The following is a 25481-nucleotide window of genomic DNA, read 5'->3' as shown; positions in this document are numbered from 1 at the left end:
GCCGGCCAGTAAGAAACAGTACAAGTTTGAAGGAACCAAATTAAAGGTTAGACCAAAACCTGTCCTGTTTTAATGGACGAAGAAAAGGAGCGGTGGAAGTTTGAAGGGGAAATGGTGGAAAATGAAGACAAAACAAATAATTGGGAAATGGAACCAAACATTGTGGGATGCGCATCTCCGACACTGTGGAGACCGTATCTTTAATAATTCGTAGTTCTTAATAGGATGAAGAAGAAGACGGCAGGATTTGTGGTATGACCTGACAATGACTCGAACACGTGTTTGGATCAAATTTGAAAGAACTTCGTTCAAACACGTTGATTTTTTCAACTTCAACAAAACTATGAAATCTTACGTTTGAAACATTACTTATAAGAGTGTGGAAACCTCTTCTAGTAGACACGTTTTAAAACCATGAAGTTGACGACGACACGTAACGGGTCAAAACGAACAATATCTACTATCGTTGGACTTGGACTATTACAAATGGTATTTAGAGTCGGATACCGGGCGGTGTGCTAGCGAGAACGTTGGGCCTCCAAAGGGCATGGATTGTAAGATCCGACATTCATTGGATTGTGAGAACGAAACATGACTTATAAGGGTGCAGAGACCTCTTCCTAATAGCAACGGACTAAAGCGAAAATAATATCTAACCTAGACAGTTTCAATAATGGTGGAGTTAGAATGAGGAGGATTCAGCAAACGGGTGATGTTACGGCTTTAATAATGGCCACAGCACTGAATCCACCTCAATTGCAGACATTTCATGGGACAGCACGACCAATAATGGCGATGAAAATGACCCATCACCAACATTAGATATACTAATCTGTCAATGGAATACTGTAAACACCAACACAGATATTCAATACACACAGCAGTAACAGTGTTCATGACATGCTTTTTGAGAGAAAAGGGCACTGATGATACAAACTATTTACCGCACTAAGAGTGTAGCAAAGCAGCAGATATTGTGTGACAATGATTGCAGTGAACGAACATGAACAGTTCATAACAAAGATATTGTGTGATGGTTCTTTCTGATCTTTAAATTCAGTTTGAAGTTGATTCATTCATACAAAATCATCATAAATACACAAAAAACTATACATATTTCAATCCACATACCAAATGAGTTAAGTTGTTTCTCTCTGAATCAAAGAAGGAGAAGGTGGCATCATAGTTTTACCTGCACCTTCCGCAAGAGGCCTTTCTGGACTATAATAGCCCCTTGAGTTAGACGGGTTCGAGATGTTTGCCACCGGAGAACCCGAATCGGGTTTGCTATCTTCACAGAGCACCTGACTACTCTCGTCGCGTTTTCTGTAGAACATCTCGTGTACTATATCATAAGAATTCCCAGTCCGCGCCTCCTGTGCTAGAGTACACCAACAACAGAAAAGCCATAGAGTGCAGTCAGCCACAGCGGACTTGCCAAAACAAAAGCTATATGCAGGCAAATTGTATCTCTTTCTCATCTGAATCCGCCAAAAACCGCCATAAAGTAAACCAAATACACAAAGAACAATCCCAGTAACGGCCATAACTGTCCTGACAGTTTCGTTATCAATATTTACAGCAGCTAAGAGAAAAATCCAGAAAGGAGCCATACAGAACAGAATGAATGTTGCAATATGGACATACATATTGCCAAATCCCAGTCTCTCCATATTCCATCCAAACACGCAAAAGCTACAGAAAAGGGAGAGGTATGCTAGAGATATGTCATCCCAAAAGTCAAGTATTCCACCACTCCACTCGGGATTGTTTTCGATAATTCTGTTCTCGTGCTCGTCTCTTGTAGCAAATGAATATATTTTCTCAAGTGATTTCGACTGAAGCTGCGATTCCTCGTCGATTTCAGAGTCGTAATCCTTCCCCAAGGGGCTAATTATGGAATAGACGCCTGCAATGGCCGGTGCAGCGATTGCAACCGATATGCATATTCCTACTCCTATGGCTGGACGTCGAGCCCTCCTGTAACCAAGATTCAGACCACAAAGTGCATACTGAGCAAAACAGTTCACATTTAGGAGAATTATAACCACCAACATGTGCGCCCATTCATGAGGCTTGTAAGTCCCATCCTTGCAGTAAAGCTTTCTAAGTTTGGTAACATCTTCAGCTTTCCATCTAGATAAAAGTATGAGATGGTATATCCGTTTTGGATGTTGGTATAGACACATAAGGGTAAACAATGCATTAAGAATTTGATTGTTGACTTCGAACCAAACATCTCGTTCGGACTTTTTCGGCAATGCAGCGTTTAGCATCCCGGTCATGACCAAGAACAGAATTGCACCTGAAACAGCAACACCAATGATCCAAATGAAAAGAGCTATGTTCATTGGGTCTCTAATCCATGTTTTGCTCATGTTCATGAGTGAATCCCAATCAATCTTCTTAGAAAATACTCCACTTATACGTTCTCGAAAATGATGACCACTCGATGAAGAATGCACGGATCGTGAAACGTCGTCTTTCTCCTTAGCAATCTGCTGGAACCTAGCAGATGCTGAACCAAATTTGAAGAATCTTTTCCTCATAGGAGCTACCACATCAATGGAAATAGGGGATCTTCTTTGAGTGAGTTCATCATTCAATAGGGTTTTTTGAGATGTAACAAAGTGGAAAGCATTTTGAGCTTCTTCTCCTTCTTTGGAATTACATATTTCTATTTCCCCATTGCCATTTCTATCGCTGGTTGCGGCCATTGCTGCAAAATCATTCGAATATGTTCATTCAATATAAGAAATGCAGCAGCAGTTCACATATATGATATGAATCATCGTAACATTCTCAGGGAGAAAAAATCAATAATACTAAGCAGCTAATAATCGTTGGCGAATGAAATCTACAGTCCTCCTTCAAATCAAACCTAATCCAAAACTAAGAAACCAACGCCGTAAACAGAGCGATTGAGAAACCCAATTCACTAATTCCGATCACACAACACACAAGTTTACTTATAAAATATCAAATTCAGTACCTAAAAATTGAATGGAGATTTACAAGTTGGAGCCGAAACAACTGACCTAAAAGTTGAAATCCAGCGGATTCCACGAGGATTTTCCCGGTAACAGATGAGTCTTCAATCGAGATTATCGTTTATCATCAGCAGAGCTCAACGAAACATTGAAGGTTGAAGCATGGGAAGGACCCAACTTCGATAGACTTAAGAGTCAAAAGAGAGAGGGAAATGGTCAAAGCAGAGAGAGAGTTGAGGTGATGGTGGGTGCGGGTGGAATTTGGGTTTGGCTCTGCAGCGAACGACGTCGTTACAAGCTAGGCATCCATTGACCCCGTTGCCTTTCAAAATGAGGCATCTAGCACTTGCAGCCAGCGAACAATTTGCCTTTTTCGTTTGTTTTTTCTTCTTGTGATACCCAATCGTTCAATTATTGATATACGAAACGTAGCCTATTGGTCACGCTTAGATATTGTGTGAGATCATACATTAATTAAAGAGGGAAACGAGCGCCAACAAAGACGTTGGACCTCAAAATAGGAGGATTATGAAATCCAACATTAATTGGAGAGAGAAACGAAATATTTTTTTATAAAAGTCGACTCATTTTTAAAAACTTTGATAGGGAAAGCTCAAACAAAACACTTTCCTTTCCTTTGGAAGATTACTTCCATAAAATAATAGATGCCGATCAAGTCAGAGTGTAACAGCTGCCTTTGCTTACCTGCATGCCTTCCTTTGCCCCACAGTTTGTAAATGCAAATAAAAATATCAGTTAAAAAAGAGAGAGTAACAACCAAATCATGTACTTTTCAATATAAATATCATACATACTAATAAAATATCTGTACCCCTTTCCTTCTCATGTCCTTGTCCAAAAGTTGGAAGAATCAAGTTTTCTTTGGGTCACAGTAAAGAGAGGCCTAGTAAATTTAACGGTCTCTCAAATTGGTGTTCAAGCAAAGTCGAAGGGAAACTAAAACACAGTTTCAAATAGTAAAACTCCACAAACTCATGCATGCAATCTGATTGAAACCCAAGGCAGGCAATGTTTTTGAATCTCAGACATAACAAATGTGGTGAAAATTTACATAAACACCTCGTCGTATATAGTTTAGCAATCAACAACCGTAACCCAACAAATCAATTTATAATAGGAGATTTAGGTTAGGTCATCCTCCTCAAGCTCCTTAGCTTTCAGCTTTTCCTTCACTCTCAACAGCAGAGTTGTCTTCCATGGGTCCTGGTAAGCCAATTTGAGCATATAAGTAAACATTCAAAACACAAAGTAGTAGTTTGTTTAGAATAACTTATGAAAAAAATACTTTTTGAACAAATTCTATATGGCTTGAACCAATCCTCCCAATGCCTCTTATTATTTATATGACCCTTTTTGACCAATAAGTCAATTCACGGTGATTATCAGGATCTCTCTAAACCATGTCTTTCAATCAAATTGGTTATCTTAGAGTTTTTAGTCACTTCAAAATTACAGAAAGAATTACCAGAGGGGTCATGCTATCGAACTCCTTAACAACGTCAGTAAACTTTGTAACATCTTCTTCATCAATGGCACCAGCAATATCCTGACAAATGAAGTACTTTTTCAGCTCAAGAGAGTACAATATTGAAAAGTTCAAAAGAAAAGAAAAGGAAAGAAACAGTGATAGGAGAATGCTGGATGCATATTCATATGTATATAAAATGTAAATAAGTATCTAAGCAAAATCTTGGCAATCTGAAAAGTCACACATCAAATGCAAGAATGGAATAAAAATCCAAGTGGAAACGTTAACGCAGCTGAACTTGCAATCAAACTAATGAAAAAGAGATAAGTAATAATTAATAATTAATCTGTCTCTGTCATGTATATCATGGTGCATACAGACAAGAATGAAGTAGTAAATAAAAACATCAACTGAAGATTGAAATAACTTACAGCTAAAAGTCGACATTCACGTGTGCCCGAAAAAGTTGGATCTAAATCCTGTAAAACAATATACAGAACATTTGAATAAGACAATAGCAATAAAGTACACGTATATCATCAAGATTCAAGGCTGAAACTGAACCTGATATTCATCCAATGCTTTGGTGATGGCTACAATATCACCTTTGCAGAGTTGACATAAACCGGCATTAAGAAGATGTCCTTTGACTCCATATTTTAGCAAGTTACTTTTGAGTGAATGTCGTGCAATCTCTTCATATATTTTAATTGCCTTTTCGTACCTATAGAAAATTCAAAATTGATTATCTATTACCCTCCGACTAAAAGATAGAAGCAACATCATGACCGCAGACAACTATTCGTGTGCACTACTTGAGTAATAGACACTCTGTTGTCATCTGGCTTCAGTACAAGAGGTAGGAACAGAGGGTATTTGACAATGTCCTTTCTAAAAATAGGCATTGATATGGTACATTAATATTTTTTATTAAAAAAAAATATTGATAAAATGAAAGGTACAAATACAAAAGGAGACCAAAGGAGTGGCAACAATGTCTCCTATTGATAAAATGACAATGTCCTATTTGCTCTTAATGACAATGTCTTTTCTCGTTGTTTTGTTAACATATATGGATAAGTATGCATGCCACTTAAGTTTGATGATGAGCGGGTTTCATGATTTAGATAACATCCAAAGCCAAAAATCTAAAGCCAAAAATCTACATCACATTTACACCAGTAAGACCACAATACACATGAATCCCTATGATTCATTCTCTAGCAATGTGAAGAGAGAGTACTAAAAATATAACTTTTTAGTTCTTCGTTCTAAAGTATGAAACCTTACATTGATAAATTGATAAAAGATAAATTTCCCACTGAAATACAGATATTATGGAGAAAAACACCAAGGATATTATGGATATAGTTTTCCTTGAACATGAGTGCAATCAACACGTATATATTCATGGCCACTTATATTATTGTCAAAAAGATGAAAACATTATTGAGAACTTAGCCAATCAATTACAACTCATGAGTAATATATTCGGGCTAGGAGAGGTGCACAACAATACTATGAGTAGAAAGGCTTACTGTTCTAATTGAGCAGCAAATTGAGCCACTTTCTGCTTGCACTGGTTTGCAGATGTTGTTACTTCCTCATTTTGGAAAAGGTCAGCAGCTTTTTCAAAGTAACCAATAGCAAGTTCAATGTTCTGATCTGACTCATATAGTTCAGCAATTTCCTACATCATTAAAGATAATTACAACTCGAACAATCTATTACAGTTAATGAAGAAAAAGAAGCAAAAGAAAACAAATCTATACAAAGAAAGCCAAAGGCGTTGTTGAGTAATAATTTTACCAAACAATCCTGCCAAACTAAATAAGCATGTACCTTCAAATATCTTGCAGCCATACTGAGCCTTCCAATATCACAAAATAGATTTACTGCTTGCTCCATGCATGAAATGGCCTCTACAGTACGAAAAAAAAAAAAAAAAGCTTCAGCGGATTTCTATACATAATTTGATAAAGAGAAGTTCAATATAACAACATGCTGATGAATTATAACAGATGATTTAAACAAGTTAAGCTGAAACAGTAATATATCCGGATTTACATTATTGCAGATAGAAAATATGAGGAGAACATGAAGGCTCTTTCCTGAATCCTACTGAGTTGGCAACTTAGACTAACAAAGAGAATTATTATCAGTAAGAAAAATACAAATTTTAGAAGACAATGAATCATTTGTGAACAAGAATATTCTGTCAGAGAAAGGAAACTAAAAGGAAATCCACTAATAAACCTTTTGAAGGGCAGTGTTGGACTTACCCTTTATAGATGTTTTCTTATAGGCATTGGCAGCATCAACATAAGCTTGAGCAGCTTCGTGCTTACTTTCCACCTACAGAAAATTATTTTTGAAAAAAATGCCAGAGGAGGTTAGGACATGAGGTGTGGACACTATCACATACTTGAAGTACTTACTTTCAGATGGCAACCTGCCAACTTTGTGTATGTTGACCCAGCTTTATCCCCTAAAACACATCATGGGTATAGATTAAAACCATATACCAGGTATCATAGTGAGAAGAGGTATGGTAACTATGAATGACAAAAAAATCATTGGACTACATAAATATGAGACCGTAACTATCATGAGATTCTTTCGAACGTATAGGGCAAAGGGACTGATGTCACTAAAATAGAATTAGAAGGAATTGTACAGAGGAAAATTCAAATATATATTAAAATGAGTAATGTTTATCAACTAGTTCAAAACCCGAACGAGAAAACAAAAAAGATCTTTGATGGTTCAGCAGGCCTCTACATAGGAAAAATAAGAAATTCATGTCTTGTTTTGATAATCTCGTACGAAAGAAAAATGGAGAAGATAACTTAATCTGACTTGATTAATGAGGCCTCAAGGAGTAAGAATATGCTACTGGGTCAACAGGAAAATCATTATAAAGATTAAGAAAAATCCAAAAACAGTCTCAGCATCCATATGGAGCTTTAAACCATCATATTAAGAACAATTTCCTTCACATTTTTTGCCCATATGGCCAATATATCTTCCAACCAAACCATTTAATTATAACTACGTCCTTCACGTTCGATATATAGTTTCAGTTGTTGTGTCTGATTCCCAAACAGATCATCCAAAATTGGAATTTGATAGCTAACGCATCCAGACCTTTTTATTCAGTATTTAGTTATCATTTGTAGACAACCGTTCACATTTTCTATCTGGATGGGCAGTTGCATCTACAAACCGACCAAAAACCAAATGCATATAATGTCACAAAAATATCTTAATCATCCATTAGATCGTAAGTCTTAATGCCCTTAGTTCAAACAACAGTACATACCATGCTATCAAGATCATCAAAGCAGATTCTAAATTCAGCAAAAATAATTGCGTAGGTCGAATTCCAATCAAGATAACCAGCAGACAGCTCTCTATTCAATCGACAATAAATTCCTTTTAACTCAAGCAACAGACAATAAAGTTCTGAGGCACGAAAAATTGAATCAATCGCATTGTACAAAGATCTAAGGGACCAAAAAAGCAAGTACTAGCAGAGACCGATTGGGTGAATTACATGATTTAGCAAGCTTGTAAGAATTAGCAGCCTTATCGAAGAGATCAGCGGCATCTTCATACTTGGAACCGAACAATCCCCAGCCATTAAGCTTCTTCACCGCTTTCTTCTCGAATTCCTCACCCTTAGCAAGTTGATCGGCCATCTTTGAACAGCATCCAAGAGTTTGCTTTGAGCTTGAGAAATTTCACAGAGAATATGAACAGGAAGATAAATAATGGCGAAACTAGTACGGTCAACCGTTGGGTAAAGATTTTTCTTCGAGAGTAAGCTTTGTTTCGTCGACCTGGCTCAGCTTTGGCAGCGCCGTGCTGATTAAAATGCCGAAACTAGCGCGCCTCTAAGTTTACGATTAGTCGGCCTATCCGATTCTTTTCCAATAGCTTCAAACCGACATGTCGGTTAGTAAGTGGTGGAATGACCTCGTAATGAAACGGCGTCGTTTTAAAGATCGATTTTTCTGTACACCATTAAATCTTTATTAATTTTTGTAGTTTCTCTAATATTCTAAATATTCTTTTAAAATAATATTTTAAAAAATCTAACAATTAAAAAAAATGCATTTGACCTTAGCAACAACAACCAAACGGATGAGGGTATCTCCTAGTAAGAAGTAAAGAGCCACAAATTCCAAGGCGGAACAGGAAGCAATGGCGGCAACGGCGGCAACGGCGCTACTTGCAGAGCTAAGGCTCCACGATAAACCATTATGAGTTTATCCAACTTTGCCGTTGCTCAACCTGCTCTTTCCTTCTCGAACGCGCCAATGTCCAAGCTAATCTCTCATTCCCCAAGCAATGTCTTCTTCTTCTTCTTCCAGAATTCGGATTTATTTTCGTAATGGCTACAAATTTTTGACAGATAAGGAATTTAGCTTTAACACCAACGCCTCCTGCGTGATTGTGTGGACGTAAGATTTCTGAAACAAGCCAAGACTGTTCATGTGTTTTTGTTAAGATCGAAATTTTAAAACCATGATTCTCTGGTCTTGCTTAATATTGTTGCTCACGCTCACTCGAAATGCTCCGATATTGGTGCTGCATGCCACCTGTTTGATCAAATGTCCCAGAGAGATATCTTTTCGATAATGATTTTTTCCTCGATTGGTTTTGAGTAATTCTGCGAAATGCAGAGTCAGGGAGTTTTTCCAGATCAGTTTGCATATTCTTGTATCTTGGTTTGGAGGGGCAAAATGGTTCATCCCAGATTGTTATTAGAGGCTTTGCATCTCTTTCTTTTGTGTATACTGCTCTTCTTAATATGTATGCAAGGTTACAAGAGATTCAGGATTCATTCAAGGTGTTTAACACCATGACTGAAGTTAATGTAGTCTCGTGGAATGCCATGATCTCGGGGTTCACATTAAATGGTCTTTACTCAGAGGCATGTGATCATTTTCTCAGAATGAAGGGAGAAGGAGTAACACCCGATGCACAATCGTTTATTGGCATTGCAAAAGCTATGGGTATGTTAGGAGACGTGAGCAAGGCAAAAGAAGTTAGCCATTTTGCTTCAGAGTTAGGTGTGGACTCCAATACTCTTGTTGATATGCATTCTAAATGTAGATCTTTGCAAGAGGCAGATCCATCTTTGACCCTCATTTTACAAATTGTCGGGTTAACGTCCCGCGGAATGCAATGATTTTGGGTATTTATAGAGAGTGAGTGTAATGAAAAAACCTTGGAATTATTTGCCAAAATGTGTCAAAATGACATACACTTGGACCATTACACTTATTGTAGTGTATTTAACGCCATAGCTGAGTCGGGAAAGAAGGTTCATGCCCAGGCTATAAAATCAGGATTGGAAGTGAATCATATAAGTATCTGAAATGCAGTGGCTAATGCGTATGCTAAACGTGGATCGCTGGATGATGTAAGGAAGGTTTTTTTTCAGGGTGGAAGAAAGAGATTTAGTACCTTGGACCACCCTGGTGACTGCTTATTCTCAATGTTCTGAATGGGACAAAGCATTAGAAATCTTCTCAAATATGAGAAGAGAAGGCTTTACACCCAATCAATTCTCATTTTCTAGCATGCTCGTTTCATGTGCCAGCCTTTGCTTACTCGAGTACGTCCACAAGAAGTCCATGGTATCCCCTGCAAGGTTGACTTGGATATGGACAAAATGCATAGAAAGTGCTCTGATTGACATGTATGCCAAATGCGGCAGTCTGGCTGAGGCGAAAGAAGGTTTTTGATAGAATCTCTAATGCCGATACAGTTTCGTGGACTGCTATAATATCAGGTCATGCTCAACACGATATTGTGGAGGGCACTCTTTGATTCTTTAGAAGGATGGAGCAGTTAGGTATGGAGCCCAATGCTGTTACTTTTTTGTGTGTTCTATTTGTATGTAGCCATGGAAGTCTGGTAGAGGAAGGCCTACAGTACTTCACTCTAATGAAGGAAACTTATGGTGGTACCAGAGATGGAGCATTATTCCTGTGTTGTTGATCTCTTAAGTCGCGTGGGACATCTAAACTATGCAATGGAGTTTGTAAGCACGATGCCCATAGAGCCCAATGAAATGGTTTGGCAGACCTTGTTGGGAACATGTAGGGTTCATGGTAATGCTGAATTGGAAGAACTTGCTTCTCAGGAGATGCTTTGTTTTAGAGCAAAAAACTCAGCTACCTATGTTCTTTTATCCAACACCTACATCTAGTCAGGGAGTTTCAAAGATGACTTAGTGTAACAGTCCAAGCCCACCGCTAGCCTAAATTGTCCTCTTTGGGCTTTCCCTCAAAGTTTTTAAAAGACATCTGCTGGGGAGAGGTTTCACACCCTTATAAAGAATGTTTCTTTTATTCCACGCTCTTATAAGCTAACTCTTATAAGCTAAGTTTTATGCAGGTGGCCAACAGCATCCAGAAAAAGATAAATTTATGCTAAGCTAGAAGAGTTTAGGTTGAAGGCCAATTCTTTGGAGGATGTACTAGATTTGAGTTATGGCTGTAAGATGTTTACCTCAGATAAGTTATACGGATACAGATGGTATCCCCCGTCCATTCGACCAAATTCATAGGGGAAAAAAAAAGCTTCAGCCAAAGAGATCAAATTAAACAGTGAAGGCAAAAGGGTGCTTAAGAACTAAATTTGGTGGCTAAATGATATAGGACTTACAGATATGATTCTCTGCATCATTCAACTCCTGCAGGTTCTGAAATATGTATGATGCTGTACTTCATTAGATAAGGAAGAATAACGATTCGGGTTATGGAAATGATAAAAAGCGCCACGGATCAATGCTCGGTTCTATGAAAATCTTTTACTTTTTGACAATATGATTGCTATGTTGGGTGAAGGTTATCAGAAGTTTGACCTCTTTCATAATAATGCATCGTTATGATGTGCTAATTTGGAATCATAAAGCCTTTTTGCTTATGATTTTACTGGGGTCTACTGAACTTTGTCATGCTCGAAGCAGTAAAATTTATCGTTACGTTACATGAATAAGTTTGGTAAGATATTTCTCAAAATCATCAGCAGTGGAAATGAAGGCATTTCTCTTTTCTCTCTCCTTCTGATTTACTTTTGTTTTAACTCTCTAAATTTGTCTTTTATTTTCCCTTGGAAACATGGCCTAGTTGTTTTATTTCCTGAATTCTATTTATCATGCCAAGAAACTATTTACTGTTTCTCCCGTGAATTAGCTGAAATGAGTAATACTGTTTTAACTTATTGTTATTATTGTTACATTTTCCTTTTTACCATAAGAGGAATTTGATTGTTCTTGAATTATTGGGTTCAGCTGCAGTGAAGTGATAACTGAAATAAAACATTTTGGCCTGATCTCTCATAACTCGTTACTATGCTTCTTCTTCCCCTCCAATAACCTCACTAGGCTTTGTAGGTGTCATAAGACTGGTCTATGTCACCCAGACCCCCCAGGCATATCAGTAAAACAAAACTACTGTTCAAAAACAGTATCTGTCTTAGATAATGCATTTAGTGAGTCAATCCTTGTCTTTAGAAGTATCACAATATTCTACGTGAGATCCCACATCGGTTGGGGAGGAGAGCGAAACATTCGTTATAAGGATGTGGAAACCTCTCCCTAACAGACACGTTTTTAAAACCTTGAAGGAAAGCTCCAAAAGGAAAGTAAAAAAAAAACAATATTTGCTAGCAGTGGCCTTTAATTGTTACATTCTACCTGGCTTATATTTACTATTGACATATCATCTATGGTTCCATGATTCTGGGTCAAGGTTCCAGATTTTAATGACCTGAAACTCTTGTTGTCTACCAGAGCTGACTTTGGAGCAAATGGAGCAGAGTTTTTCTGAAGATTAATGCAAGAGGTGGAGTTTTGGATGCCTCGAGGTCGGAAGCGAAGAGAGGAAGAGGAAATAGGGCTCCTTGTTTATGGGGTTGAAGAAGAAAAAAGGGGGAAAGTGAGTTGCATGGGGGAGGGGGAAAATTGTGTGCCATTCAGGGACTATCCAAAAACCAATAACGAGACACAACAGTTGAAAGGCTGTTTTATGAAATGTCTTGTGGGTATGGCCCTCGCAGTGTTTGCTTGCTTGCTTGTAGTGCCATTATCTGTGGTCCTTTTGCTGGATTTATATGCCTACTTCCTTAACATGTGAAGAAGATGGGACAACCGACTTCCAGTGCGCGCACATATATATACATATACATACATATATGTATCCATCTCCAAGCGTTGAAACCGCCCCCGTGACCTGAAATGTTCAAATCTTTCTGTCAACATCAGTGGGGCATCAACAATATGGTACGTCTCTAAACTCAATGCTATACATTTTTCATTTTGTTGCTGCTTATACAGATTTATTCACCTTAATTTTATGCTTCATTAAATATATAACTGAGGAAAAGAAAGAAGATGCTGGGTTTGAATATACAAAAACAAAACTTATATAGCTGTCTGTCATAAGCTTATATATACATATCCTGTCCCAGCATTACAAGCTGACGATAACAGAGTAGCTGGCTACAATTCTAAGACTGACGACCACTCTTTGAGAGCGACCCTTTTCAAATCTCTCCTTTCTGCTTCAAACCCACTTTTTCTTTTTTTTTCCACTTTCCATTTTCCTACATATTTATTCACATTCTCTCCTGATATTTATTGATGCATCTGGGTTTATATCATATGGTCATAAAGTATATATATATATGATGTTATTGAACATACTGGCCCAACCAAAGCTTATATTATCCTTGTATACATTCTTACCTACCAAAAATACTCCTCCTTCGGCCACAAGTGAACAAGAGAGCCACTTATCAGAAAACTTTTTACTTTTATTAAGTTTTGTTTCCATTGTACATTTGCATGTGAATGTACTTTACCCAAGTGCAACTCACGTGACCTTTTGTAGCAAGTCACAAGAATCCTATACCTTTCCTCCACAAAACGGATAATATTATGTTTATATACAGAAATTAGAAAATAAAGTCGAAACTATTAGGTGAAACGAGTACAGATTGATTTTACATTCTAACCTTCTAGATTAGTTATTAATAGACTCTTTAAATCTATTTCTTAAGTTAGATGAAGAATATGTCACGGGAAATGTTTCCGATTTAAGTACCTATAGTTTTAGGGTATGGTTGGGTTTTGAAATGCAAAGTTTATATATAATGAAGCTAATTAATAGACATAATTGAGCAATTCAATTATCCTAGTGGTTTTGGAGCTAGATGACAATTTCTTAAGTTTAATTTATTGAATATTAGGCATCATATGATATATAATAAAAAGGGAGTAAGATATATGTGGATAACATTGAAAGAAAAGGAAGAGTAAGGTGAGAGACAAATATGTAATAATCGGTAAGGGAGGTTTGGAAGTATGTGTGTGATGGACATGGGTGTGTGCATTATTGTGTAGAGGGAATTATGGGAGGGAGGGTTTGTTTGGTTTACTTGGTTTTAGAACACTGTAGGAGAAGCTAAGAAAGGAAGCCATGTGAAGGATCAAATCAAATAATTTTTTTTTTAATTTGGCTTCACTTTTATTATTTTAAACTAATATTAATTTTAGATTTTGATAACTTAAAAATAAATTTGGGGGAATTAAATTTTGAAAAAAATGAAGGAAAATAAAGGAAAGGGAAGGGACAAGTGTAGGAGCAGGGTTCGTGTGTAGTGTGTATTGTATTGTTGTAATGATTAAGGGGCACACATGTGAATAGGGAGTGGGTACCTTATTTGTCTCTCACCACTCCAAACAATTCTCCCAACCAATATTCATCAATATTTCTATAAGTTTTTATATAATGCAATCTTTTCATTCGCTTCTCGTGATGTTACATTTCTTTTTTATACACTATGTTTTCGTATACATATATACACCTCTAATTAGAAGTATATGCATGTATTAATGTATGCGATTAAAATATATGACAATAAAATACCTATAACAGTTTAAGTCTACTACTAGTAGATATTGTTTGTTTTGGCCTTTTATGTATCTTCGTCAGCCTCACAGTTTTACAATATGTCTATTGGTGAGAGGTTTCCACACTTTTATAAGAAATGCTTAGTTCCCTGTCCAACCGACGTGGGATCTTACAATCCACTTCCCTTGGGGACCAGTATCATCGCTGACACACTGCATGATGATTGACTCTGATACTATTTTTAACAACCCAAGCCCACCACTAGTAGATATTGTCCGCTTTAGCCCATTACGCATCGTCGTCAACCTCACGATTTTAAACACGTCTATTATAGACAGGATTTAGTCCTGCTTCGACTAGTGCCTTGGATTGTGAGATCCCACATCGGTTGGAGAGGGGAATGAACATTTTCTTACAAGGGTGTGGAAACTTCTTCTCAGTAGACGTGTTGTAAAACCGTGAGACTGACGACGATATGTAACAGGCCAAAGTGAATATCTGCTAGGGGTGGGTTTAGGCTGTTACAAATAGTCTCAGAACAAGTCACTAGATGTAGCAAGGCACTGATCAAAGTAGGACTAGACTCTCCTTATAGTAGACGCGTTTTAGAATAATGAGGTTGACAACGATACATAGCAGGTTAAAATAGACAATATCTACTAGTGGTGGAGTTGAGCTGTTACAAAATGTGGTTCCGTTGGTGTCTTAACTTATACATAAGAGGGAGGGGGTTAATTGCAATTTCCAAGAAGATGGAAATAATGTTATGTTCACAAGTGAATGCATAAGAAGTTGGAATAGGCAAGTATGTGTATGAAGGGAATGCAGAGGGGCACGTGCGGTGGAGAGAGAGAAAAAAAAGGAAGGGAAGGGTGAGGGGGAAAAAAGATGTCCCCCGTGAGGAGTGTTTGGAGGCATTCAAAACTCACAACTAAACATGCTTTGGTTGCTTCCTTGGCCTTCACTTCTTTCGATGCCCATTTTTCACTCCCATCCGCAACCTTCACGAGCCCCTTTCTTTATTTTCCATTTCTGCCCCCATAATCTTCTCTCTCTTCCCAAATACATTAGGGTTGATTAGTGTTTTAACAAAGATTTAAGCTGTGATTAGTTTTGAATGTACAAACTGTAAAGCTAGTACACTTGTTATTATTAAAGATGGTGTTTAAGTTTAAAATGAAAATGGCGTAGAGAAGGGTAGTTTAGTAAGTGGAACAGTTGGCAGAATGGTATTTTATTATTTGGTTGTAAAGGAGAAGGCGATGCAGTCATGTGGGAAGCTAGCATACAGAAGATCATATAGATTTAAGGCCTCTTCATGCCCTTATAAGACACACCCTCGAGAGCTTTTCCCTGAGGGAAAAAACCCCCAAAAAATAGCAAAAAGAAGAAGAAAAAGAAGCCTGAAAAAGATATAAAGAGAGAGAGACAGAAACAAAAGGGTTGAATCCATGGTGTCTAGAGAGCACAAGAAGGCCGCTTTGCATGAAAAGCTTCAATTACTTCGTTCTATTACCAACTCTCATGCTGTAATCTCCTTCTCCCATATCTCAATCTCTGTTCTTCTGTTCATCTGTTCATCTCTTTTTCTTTTCATATCAAATCTGGGAATTCAAAGAAAGCTTGGCTTTGTGTGTTCTGTGGCAGCTAAACAAGGGCTCGATTATAGTGGATGCATCAAAATACATCGAGGAGCTAAAGCAGAAAGTAGAAAGATTGAATCAAGATATAGCAACAGTTCAAAATTCAATCCACCCAAATCATCCCATGGTATTAATACAATTTTCCAATCTGGGGTTTCTTGTTAATACAAAATTAAAAAAACTTACCCATAATTTTGTTGGTATGTGTTATAGCAGGTCACAGTGGAAGCCCTCGTAAAGGGATTTTCTATAAATGTATTCTCAGAAAAGAGCTGTCAAGGCCTCCTTGTCTCAATATTAGAAGCCTTCGAAGAGCTGGGGCTCAATGTTCTTGAAGCTAGGGTTTCCTGTACTGATACTTTCCAATTACAAGCTTTTGCAGAAGTAAGATTTTCCAAACCCTCATCTTTCTATATATATATATAACTCTTTCATGCATAATTGAATTGTTTTTGTTTAATGGGGGTGTTGGTGTTTTTGTAGATTGAGGAACAAGGAGAGGAAGCCATGGATGCTCAAGCTGTGAAAGAAGCTGTAGTTGAAGCTATAAAGAGCTGGAGCCAAAACGGTGAACAAGATTAAAAAAAAACATCCTTAATTTCTCCAACTTTTTCCGAACCGCGGCGTTTTTTTTTTTTATTTATTGTTCTTAACTTCTTTGTGTTTGTAATGTGTAAAAATTAATCAATGGAAAAACCGATTGATTAAGGTTCTGGAAAATAAAGGAAAATAAAGTGAATGGCAACCATTGCAGCAACAAGGAATATTATCGATATCAATCGGATAAACTATTTTTTTTTTTTTATTTGCTTGTAATTTATTATCCGAGTTCGTAAGTTTTACCACAAGAATAATGCGCATAGGTTTTCGAATATCATGAAAGGTGTCACTTTTGGAGGCGAAGTACGAAGAGGGTGAGGGAGAAAGTTTAAAGTACCTTAAAAAAAGGAACATTTTTTTTGGTTCTGTGGGTTGTAAATGATGAGGAATTTTTCATCATTGCAAAATTCATATCATTTCAGCAAAGTACGTAGAACAAAGGTAAATAAAAAAAAAAAAAATTAGAGAAAAATATGTAATTTATTAAAAATCAAAGGTTTTTAATTCTTTTGGTTGATTTCCAACATTATGGGTATAATTTTACTGTTGATATATTTTAGTTCTTGAAGGATGTTGGTCGAAGAAGAACAATAGTTTTTTTTTTTTTTTTTTTTTTAAAGAAGAACAATGGAAAATTAACAAAAAATTAATATAAAAAAACAAAAAATAAAACATTTCACGTGAAAAGAGTATATTTGACGACAAATTTTCATTTTGGTTGCCATCTTTAAAATTCTCTCTCTCTTTCACTCTCATTACAGATCCCTGTTTTTTTCCATCCTATATCATATGCTCTGTGCCAAACGCCAGCCTCATCAACATACAAACAAACAAAATTATTCTCCATAATTATATCCTCTCTTTTCCCTTCACAATTTTCATTTCTTTTTCATTCTTTCTCAATAATGTGACTCGACGTATTACTAGAGGTCTTGAAGAGAGAGACGAACGAGTGTCAGCAAGAACGCTGGCTTCAAAAGGAATGGATTGTGAGATCCCATATTAGTTGGAGAGTGTGAAAATCCCTCCCTAATTGTGTAGTCATTAGATATAAACACTCTATATATATATATATATCTACAATAAAATAATAGTGTCTACTTCGAACCTAAACGGATATAATCAATAAATAAATATTTTATGATATAAAAAAAATATTAGGAGTAATTATTTAAGGGTTGAAAATATGCAACATACGCATATGATGGTGAGTTCATTTCCCGGAAACATGGAATATATTTGAAATTAATATATAAATTAATAGGATTTTGTAGTAGTAGAGGATCCCATATTGAAAAGGACAGCGTGGAAAATAATTAAATTATAAACCTTCTTAGCTAACCCTATTACCCCCTACCACAATGCCATTAGAAGCTACCACTTTGGTTAAATAATTTAAATACTGGTCGGTGCAATTATATTTATATTTATATTTATATATATATTTCCCATCTTTAATTTACCTACTCACTATCAAATATCTATACAATAACATAATTTTCAAAATTAGATTTAAACTAAAAAATATATATATTATTATATTTTAGGAGAAATTGAATTGGACGAATCTTATTTATTTAAGGGATAATCGAATACACGTTTTTTTAAATATTATCAACAATAATTAATTAAATTGAATCTTATCTTTACTTATTATTTAAGTTTTTATATTTTTTTATATTTTGAGATGACTTTAATAAATTATGTTGACGAGAGATTTATTAATTGGATTCATTATTGTTTGATTCAACTAATATTCACTAGACAACTCACTAAAATTTCATATGGTCCCATAACTAATCTATTAATAAATCTTGGAAGGTCTAAGGATTTCAAATGTTAATGAATCTTTCAAGATCACTTTGTAATAAAATTATTACAAGATTTCATATGGTCCCATGACCGACCTATTAATAAATTTTGGAAGGTCATTTAAGATTTAAAATTTTACAAAATTTTAACTTTGGTCTTTTAACTAACCTATTAAAAATTTTAAAAATTGGAGGTTACTTTGAAACTAACTTATTATAAAATTTTAAATTTAATTATGAGAAAGATGCGACAGATATTTATATTGGATCAACGTATCACACGTGACTTCTCATTAATTATACAAAAATTAAGAGCGTTTTTGGCAATGGTCCCAACGAATAATTGTCTGAAAACACGTTAAACTCTCGAGAAATTTAACTTTTTGCCCGTGAAGTTCGGTTTGTGTTATATTCGAGTCTAGTCAAGTTCATAAAAGTATTTATATTAATTTTCCTCTAATTTTTTCAGACTTTTTAATTATTAAACTTATATATGTATGTATATATATGTGTTTATATATATATATATGTGTATATATATATATATATGTATGTATTTATAGGTATGTGTATATATATATGCATATCCTTCTCTTCTCTCTCCTTCTATCTTCTTCCTTCCTTCGAGCAACCGTAATTTTTCTCTCCAAAATTTCTTCTTCTCTCTCTCCTTTGACTACTTTTTAGAGCTTTGTTTTCTCTCTCTTAAGCGCCACCTTCTCTCTCCTTCTTCTTCCTTAAACACCACCGGCAGCCATGTCATCATCTTTTTCTCTTAGAAGAACACGACTCTCTACATGAGTATGATATCGTTCACTTTAAGCATAAGCTCTCGTGACTTTTCTGAAAGTCTCATTCCAGTAGGGAGAATATTATTTGATTATAAAGTCATGACTATTTCTTAAATGAGCCGGCAGCCACCTCTTCCGACAGACTTCCAACAGTACTCCACCAGCCACGTCATGATCTTCATCAACCTTGCGCCGTTAAGATTCATAATTCCTTTCATTTTGTTTAGTTTCTTCCTATGGGAGGCTGTCGGGGACAAACATTCCAATATAATATAATGTTTCGTCATCAAGTAGCTTCTCAAGCTCCCTTTCAGCTCCGATGATTCATTGTATCACTGTCTGTGGGATTACCGATAATACCCTTTCGGCATGTCATGATTCCGTTTAGCTATTATTTCCATCCAAGGCCCACTAAGATTTTAGCCCAAATCAAGCCATCTAGGATATGGTTGACTCTGAGCTATAGGTGTCGAAGGATAGTCAAAGTTGGTCATTTATTAATGAATATTGTGTGCTTATTTTTATTTAAAATTGTAGTTAATTAAATAAATTATTTTCCTATTATTTTATTTATAAAAAATTAAAAGAGTTATATAAACTCATTCTTTTCTTTTCTTTTTTATTTTATTTTATTTAAGGATTAATAATTCGCCGACATCGAGCATAAAGCTCTGCCACTTACGGCTACAGACACATCAATTAAAAGGATCAAATTTAATATCCTTCATTTCATTCACACAAACTGATTTGATCCCCTATGAACCCGACGTCATCAGCTAATCCATTCCCTTTCCGTCCCGGTGCGCCGCCAATCCTACTTCCCCGGCACGGCGGAAGCGGAAACCTCGGTTCGGTCGGCGACGGATTTCTTCTCCTTCTCGTAGTAGTGGTAGACGGCGGCGCCGGAAAGAACCGCCAATGTCAAAGCCTGAGCATGCATCCTATAAAATAAGATAACCCATTTCAGTTTTAACGAAAAAAATGGATATCATGGTCTCCATTGAATGATATCGTGTGTTTACCTGGCATGGATAAGCCGGAGACTTGGCTTCAGGGGAGTTCTTGATCTTGTGTACACCAGCGAGGCTCCAATCCCAGACACCCACAGAGCTCCTACACGAAAAAATTCATATATAATGTTATGGGAAAGAACATAGAAGGAAAACAGAGGATGCTTGAAAGGAGGAGACAAACCAATGCTGGTGAGTTTGTGTTCAGAAATCCAAGCTTGAATGGCTTCCATTCTTGATGTTTTTTACTCTGTTTATCACTGAACTAAGCGCAGATTACAATGAGGAAGGAAGCGTTTTATAAATAATGAGTGGTGTAGCTGAACATGTGGCCCCAAGCCCCTTGGTTTCACACAGAATCCTCTGTTTTTCTTCCAAACCAGAGGCTCTGCGTTGCCGGTTTCCTCTGCCAAATTCCCCAATCATTCTCATCTCTCACTCTCAGCCGTTGGATACGCCTCTCCACCAATCCACGTGGTACATTTTTTCTTTTTTTTTTTTCCTTTTTTAATTTTAATGTTACCAGCCGCAATTTTACCCACGTTTTGTTAACAGCATTAGATTTTGTATGTATATTAGCTGACTACAATACCAATAAATATACAATATTAGAAATGAAAATAAATAAATAAATTCAAGGAATATAGATATTTTGTTGGGCTACCATATATAGCTGTAGTATCCATGTTTTTTTTTTCTTAAATTTGATTTTCCACCTAACACGATTTCAAATATTTGTATTATATTTTATATCTAGATCATCACATTTTTCCAACATAATTTTTAAAATTATTTATACCATATTAATCGTTATTTTGTTTATGTGTATTTTATGGAATTAATTATTAAAACCCAAATAATATTTTAAAAACTATTTCTATATAATGATGTTCAGGTAAAAAAACATAAAATCAGCTGATTAATGACTTAATACAACGTAATAATGATTAGGACATTACACCATTCGGTGTTATACTCTGATACCACTTGTAATAGTCTAAGTCCACTATTAACAAATATTGTTTGTTTTAGCTTGTTATAATCGACTTCAGCCTAATAATTTTAAAACACATTTGCTATAGAAAGATTTACGCATTTAATTTGTTATAGGTAAGTTAGGTAAATGAAATCCTATTACCAAACAAGGACCTAAAAAGCATAAATTCAAAATCCCAATAACCTTTTTGCTTTGAGATGTGGTTTTGTAGGAAACTAGGGGTGCTGATACAGTTAACCTTTTTCACATGCTTTTCAATTAATAAATATTAATCAAATATTATATACCCAACAAATATTGAGATCTAATTTCTCCGGATTTATTTTTCTTTTTTTTAATAATTCTTTTTTCTACTTTGGTACCGTAATCAGATCTAAGAAAAATAATGTTTAATATTAATCAAATATTTATTTAAATACTGAAATTTAATAATTTAAATAATTTACACAGGTATGGATCCATGAGGCGAGGCCCATGATTTTAAGCCCAAACATACTGTAAGGCCCATAATGTTGGCCCATTGGACGCCAACCAGAAGATTCCCCACAAACGCGGAGTTTCCGTGCTTCCTTTTCAGTTCACGGCCAACAACACAGCTCTTGCAAATCTTCCCGTCGAAGTTTCGAGTTGAAACAGTATTTTCCCGCCAGCGTCACCGCCAACTTCATCCGTTCGAGTTCATTGTCGCATCGTCTTCACCATGAAGAAGAGAGAATACCTTCTTCTCCCTCTGTGAAACTGGTAGGGGTAGGAGATGGAATCTCAGAAACGAAATCTCAGAGTTCGAAAACCGCTCGCGGATTGTACGAATACCGTACTCTCTTCGCAATCGTCGGCTTCGAACTTATCTGCTGCAATCAAACCTCGCAAACGTGTAGTTAAATCCGCGGTTAAGGATGTTCTTAACAATGAGAAGGAAGGTGTATCAAGTTTTGCGTCTGCATCTACATCCGTTAATTTGCAAGCTTCGAACCCTAGTTCTGAGTTTCTTCCTACACAACCTAGCTCTAATCTTCCTCCTGCGGAATCAAACCCTAGTTCTGATTCTCTTCCTACTGAACCTAGTTCCAGTAGTGTTCCTGCAGAAGTCTCTACTCCTTCCCGGCTTGTTGATTTGCCGTCTAGTTCAGGTAATTATACTTTCTGGTATTCACTAATTTGATTTGATTTTGCTGTTTGGCCCTTAATTCTTTTAGTTTGAATTACTGATTCTCTAAGCTTCTGTAACTGTTACTCCCTATTTGCTTAAAATAGGAATTCGGGAAATACTACTTTGTAATTTAAGGAGTACTTATGTTGGGGATTGTTAAGAATTTTGAGTTGGAGGGATTTTTTGTTATTGTGTTAAGTTCGTGTGCGGAGTTGGAATTTCTGCCTGTGGGAGACTATTCTTCTGTATGTATGGTTATATGAAATAAGAACTTCAATATGGGAATTTTTTCTCTCTTCAATTTTTAAATTGTTTGACTCTGGATTTTACGTTACTTTTTTTTTATGTCAAGAACAGATCGTGTTCCGGAGCCCCAGTCATTCTACAGTCGAAGGCACCCTGCGAATAGAAGGAAGAGCACGGAGACAGCAGCTGCACCATTTATTTTTTCTACTGCATCGAAAATTCTAACTCGGTAAATCTCTTTGCACTTTTCAATCTCTGATACGCTTAATAGATTGAACTTCTGAAATCAGTGTGATTTAGTCGTTGGTTCAGAATACCGAATGAGAGTTTACCATGTTATTTATGTGACTAATGGCATTCATTCAATGGTTCTGAAGTTTCAAAGGAGTAGTTTTCCTTCTCTGCAATAATTTTCATGGCCTGCCCATGCCCCGCCTTTTGGAAAAACTAAACAGTTATCTATCCTGGTTTATGCGTTGCTTTGATTCTCGAAGTAAAATTTAACCGTTTAAGCAATTACTATTCTGGTGGATCTTGGGTTACTCTGACTTTATCTACATTAAGGAAAAAATGGCACCCCCTAAATTAGGTTTTATCAACCCATTTTCTGTTTTATTGTTGGTGATAGGTTGATTGGGCTTCAATTGTTTGACTGCTTTAGGATGAATAGCTTTAGTCTGTTGAGGCTTTCATCTTTCTAATCGAATGATTGTTTGGCTTCTTAATGGCCAATTTTTTTAATTTTATAATTAAATGGACAAAGATAAATTTAAGATAGTTGGGCATGAGTGATGATAATGTTGAGGATTATTGGGAGTGAGTCCCACATTGGTTAATTTAGTGGAAGATCATGAGTTTATAAGTGAGGAATACTATCTCCATTGGTATGAGGCATTTTGGTGAATCCCAAAGCAAAGCCATGAGAGCTTATGCTCAAAGTGGACAATATCATATCATTGTGGAGAGTCATGATTAACAACAGATAATACCTATGCTACAATGTATCTGGAAAGAATTGGGTTAATGGATACAAGAAATGTGTCTCCTAATCCCTCATTTTCAGTTTATTACTCATTCGGTTGTAAATAATTCCCTTGCTTTTATCTTTTATGTAGGGGTGAGAAAAGAGCTGCAGACAGTAGCCCATCCAGAGCGAGGACTGTTCCTTATAGAAAGGTCCGTCTAAAAATTATAGCACTCACAATTCTTTTAATCTGTCAAACTATACTCGGGGCATACTTCTATCCTTGTCTTATTACTCTTTAGTCAGAAAATTTTGTGTCCTGACATTTCTCTAAGAAATATGATTTTATCTGTGCTTATCTATACCACAACTGATGATCTCTGTTCCCCATTAATTGGTACCATTGTATGAACGGTACTCATAGTCTTGGTTTATATTTTTAGGAAGCGAATTCTCCCTTTTACCCTTATTTGCATAAACTCTAGTAATTGGAGGTCTAGCAATCTTCTAGGAGATTATTAATTGATTAGAGACCGACTTCTGGTTCTTTGTATAGATTATTCTTTACTTGGAACGACACAGCTGACAATGCCCTCATTTCAGTCTTAGACATTAAATTCACTGCTCCTCAGTTTTGGTAGCCTTACTTTTACTAATATTATGACATAATGTTATCAGTCAGGTAGTAAGAATCTGAAATCATAGTTCAACAAATTGTACTAATGAGCGCTTATTATTATGGGCAGAGGCAGCGTGGCGCCATATATGGGGAAGATGAATCCAAGATTGAGCTTCCACGGGAATTTGTTGAGAAGCAGAAAGCATACTTTTCAGAAGTAGATGCATTTGAACTGCTAGTGGAGGAAGCTAAATCATCCGATTCAGAGTAGACTGGTATATAGTTTGGAGAAGCATAGGCAATGTAATAATTCTAGTAGTGTGTATGGTGTGAAGCTGTAAAGTTCATTAGACTCATAGAAACGGCTTGGTCAACTCGTCATTCAATGCAGGTGCTGTTTTCTTCCCCAACTCCTTAGCATATGTTAGCTTTTTGCGAGTTTACGATATCTGAATTGGACGATCGATTGAGTGTATATGCTTTAATAAGTATGATAGGGTTGCTGGTCGCCGTCAGTTTTATTTTTCTGTCACCTCAATTGCATATACTTCAGGTAATCTTTCAACTTAATGTCAAACGGAATGGAAAAGAATGATGATGGGCAGGGAATAGATGGTCGAAGTAAGACGAAAATGTTGGATTGAGATGGGGTTAAATTCAGGGGCAGTAGTACTGATGATGGGCAGGGAATCGATGGAGGATGACGATGACGACGGAGAAAGAGTTGGCGGCTGAGAATGTGGCGGAGTCGACGGGGGGCTGTGGAAATCAAAATGATGTGTGAAGAGGAAGAGGGAGAAGGAGAAGGGATTATATGTTCTCTATATTTGTACTTCAGAATCTCAGTTCTAATAGCAGTGAGCTCAGCTTTTTAAGTTTGAACTTGGTGTTGAAGAGAGCTGAAATGGCGCCCATGCAGCCATAGACAAGATCTCTCAGCCTCAGATTGGCTTCATAAACTAGGCTGTTTGCGGCGTCGCCCCTTTCGCTCTTCTCTGCCTCCTATAATTCAACGTAAGAACGAATAAAAGTTCGATAATTTGGGCTCTTGCCGCGAGCATCTTAGCGACGTTGCTGGCACCAAGAATCAGTGGGCTCGCGAGGCTCAAACCGATCGCACGAGTGAAATCAACCGCTAGAACCTAGCCCAAGATTTAGCTAATTGGGTTCAACTAAGACTAATCGGGCTCATATAGACCCAATGGGCCTAGCCCACCCTTGGATCTATTCGGCCCATGT

General features: G+C 36.5%; 5 protein-coding genes and 1 pseudogene across 8 annotated transcripts; 3 read left to right on the top strand and 3 right to left on the bottom strand.

Annotated features, from left to right (window-relative positions):
• Nucleotides 1-988: 988 nt before the first annotated feature.
• On the bottom strand, nucleotides 989-3336 carry LOC111780463 (uncharacterized). Its single transcript, XM_023660887.2, has 2 exons — nucleotides 3039-3336; nucleotides 989-2719 (listed from the first exon to the last, which is right to left on the bottom strand). Exon 2 carries the CDS (start codon nucleotides 2715-2717, stop codon nucleotides 1140-1142), a length of 1578 nt encoding a protein of 525 aa, XP_023516655.2. The 5' UTR covers nucleotides 2718-2719; nucleotides 3039-3336; the 3' UTR covers nucleotides 989-1139.
• Nucleotides 3337-3965: 629 nt separating this feature from the next.
• On the bottom strand, nucleotides 3966-8349 carry LOC111779447 (alpha-soluble NSF attachment protein 2). Its single transcript, XM_023659593.2, has 9 exons — nucleotides 8036-8349; nucleotides 6918-6967; nucleotides 6762-6834; nucleotides 6322-6401; nucleotides 6018-6169; nucleotides 5044-5203; nucleotides 4911-4958; nucleotides 4477-4557; nucleotides 3966-4214 (listed from the first exon to the last, which is right to left on the bottom strand). The coding sequence occupies exons 1-9, from the start codon at nucleotides 8178-8180 to the stop codon at nucleotides 4134-4136; spliced, it is 870 nt and encodes a 289-aa protein (XP_023515361.1). The 5' UTR covers nucleotides 8181-8349; the 3' UTR covers nucleotides 3966-4133.
• Nucleotides 8350-8918: 569 nt separating this feature from the next.
• LOC111804573 (pentatricopeptide repeat-containing protein At2g33680-like) lies at nucleotides 8919-10732 on the top strand (annotated as a pseudogene).
• A 4917-nt stretch (nucleotides 10733-15649) lies between these two features.
• On the top strand, nucleotides 15650-16814 carry LOC111790608 (transcription factor bHLH61). 2 transcript variants are annotated; one of them, XM_023671590.2, is made up of 4 exons: nucleotides 15650-15940; nucleotides 16059-16181; nucleotides 16271-16438; nucleotides 16538-16814. In XM_023671590.2, the coding sequence occupies exons 1-4, from the start codon at nucleotides 15863-15865 to the stop codon at nucleotides 16634-16636; spliced, it is 468 nt and encodes a 155-aa protein (XP_023527358.1). In that variant the 5' UTR covers nucleotides 15650-15862; the 3' UTR covers nucleotides 16637-16814. The 2 variants fall into 2 exon arrangements, with proteins under 2 accessions (XP_023527358.1, XP_023527349.1); XM_023671581.2 differs by having other exon boundaries at nucleotides 15656-15940; nucleotides 16268-16438.
• Nucleotides 16815-19845: 3031 nt separating this feature from the next.
• LOC147794936 (uncharacterized) lies at nucleotides 19846-20607 on the bottom strand. The gene is made up of 3 exons (XM_087117909.1): nucleotides 20451-20607; nucleotides 20279-20369; nucleotides 19846-20197 (listed from the first exon to the last, which is right to left on the bottom strand). The coding sequence occupies exons 1-3, from the start codon at nucleotides 20497-20499 to the stop codon at nucleotides 20071-20073; spliced, it is 267 nt and encodes an 88-aa protein (XP_086974035.1). The 5' UTR covers nucleotides 20500-20607; the 3' UTR covers nucleotides 19846-20070.
• A 1210-nt stretch (nucleotides 20608-21817) lies between these two features.
• LOC111779162 (sororin-like protein) lies at nucleotides 21818-24774 on the top strand. Of its 3 annotated transcripts, none has more exons than XM_087122072.1 (4): nucleotides 21818-22394; nucleotides 22766-22888; nucleotides 23775-23835; nucleotides 24302-24414. In XM_087122072.1, the coding sequence occupies exons 1-4, from the start codon at nucleotides 22018-22020 to the stop codon at nucleotides 24326-24328; spliced, it is 588 nt and encodes a 195-aa protein (XP_086978198.1). In that variant the 5' UTR covers nucleotides 21818-22017; the 3' UTR covers nucleotides 24329-24414. The 3 variants fall into 3 exon arrangements, with proteins under 3 accessions (XP_086978198.1, XP_023515126.1, XP_086978194.1); XM_023659358.2 differs by having other exon boundaries at nucleotides 21820-22393; nucleotides 22771-22888; nucleotides 24370-24774; XM_087122068.1 differs by having other exon boundaries at nucleotides 21820-22394; nucleotides 24370-24774.
• Nucleotides 24775-25481: the final 707 nt, after the last annotated feature.

The sequence above is a fragment of the Cucurbita pepo genome, chromosome 1 (assembly GCF_057944985.1).
Source record: "Cucurbita pepo subsp. pepo isolate OVF chromosome 1, ASM5794498v1, whole genome shotgun sequence".
Lineage (NCBI taxonomy): Eukaryota > Viridiplantae > Streptophyta > Magnoliopsida > Cucurbitales > Cucurbitaceae > Cucurbita > Cucurbita pepo.
This window is presented reverse-complemented; position numbering and strand designations above follow the sequence as displayed.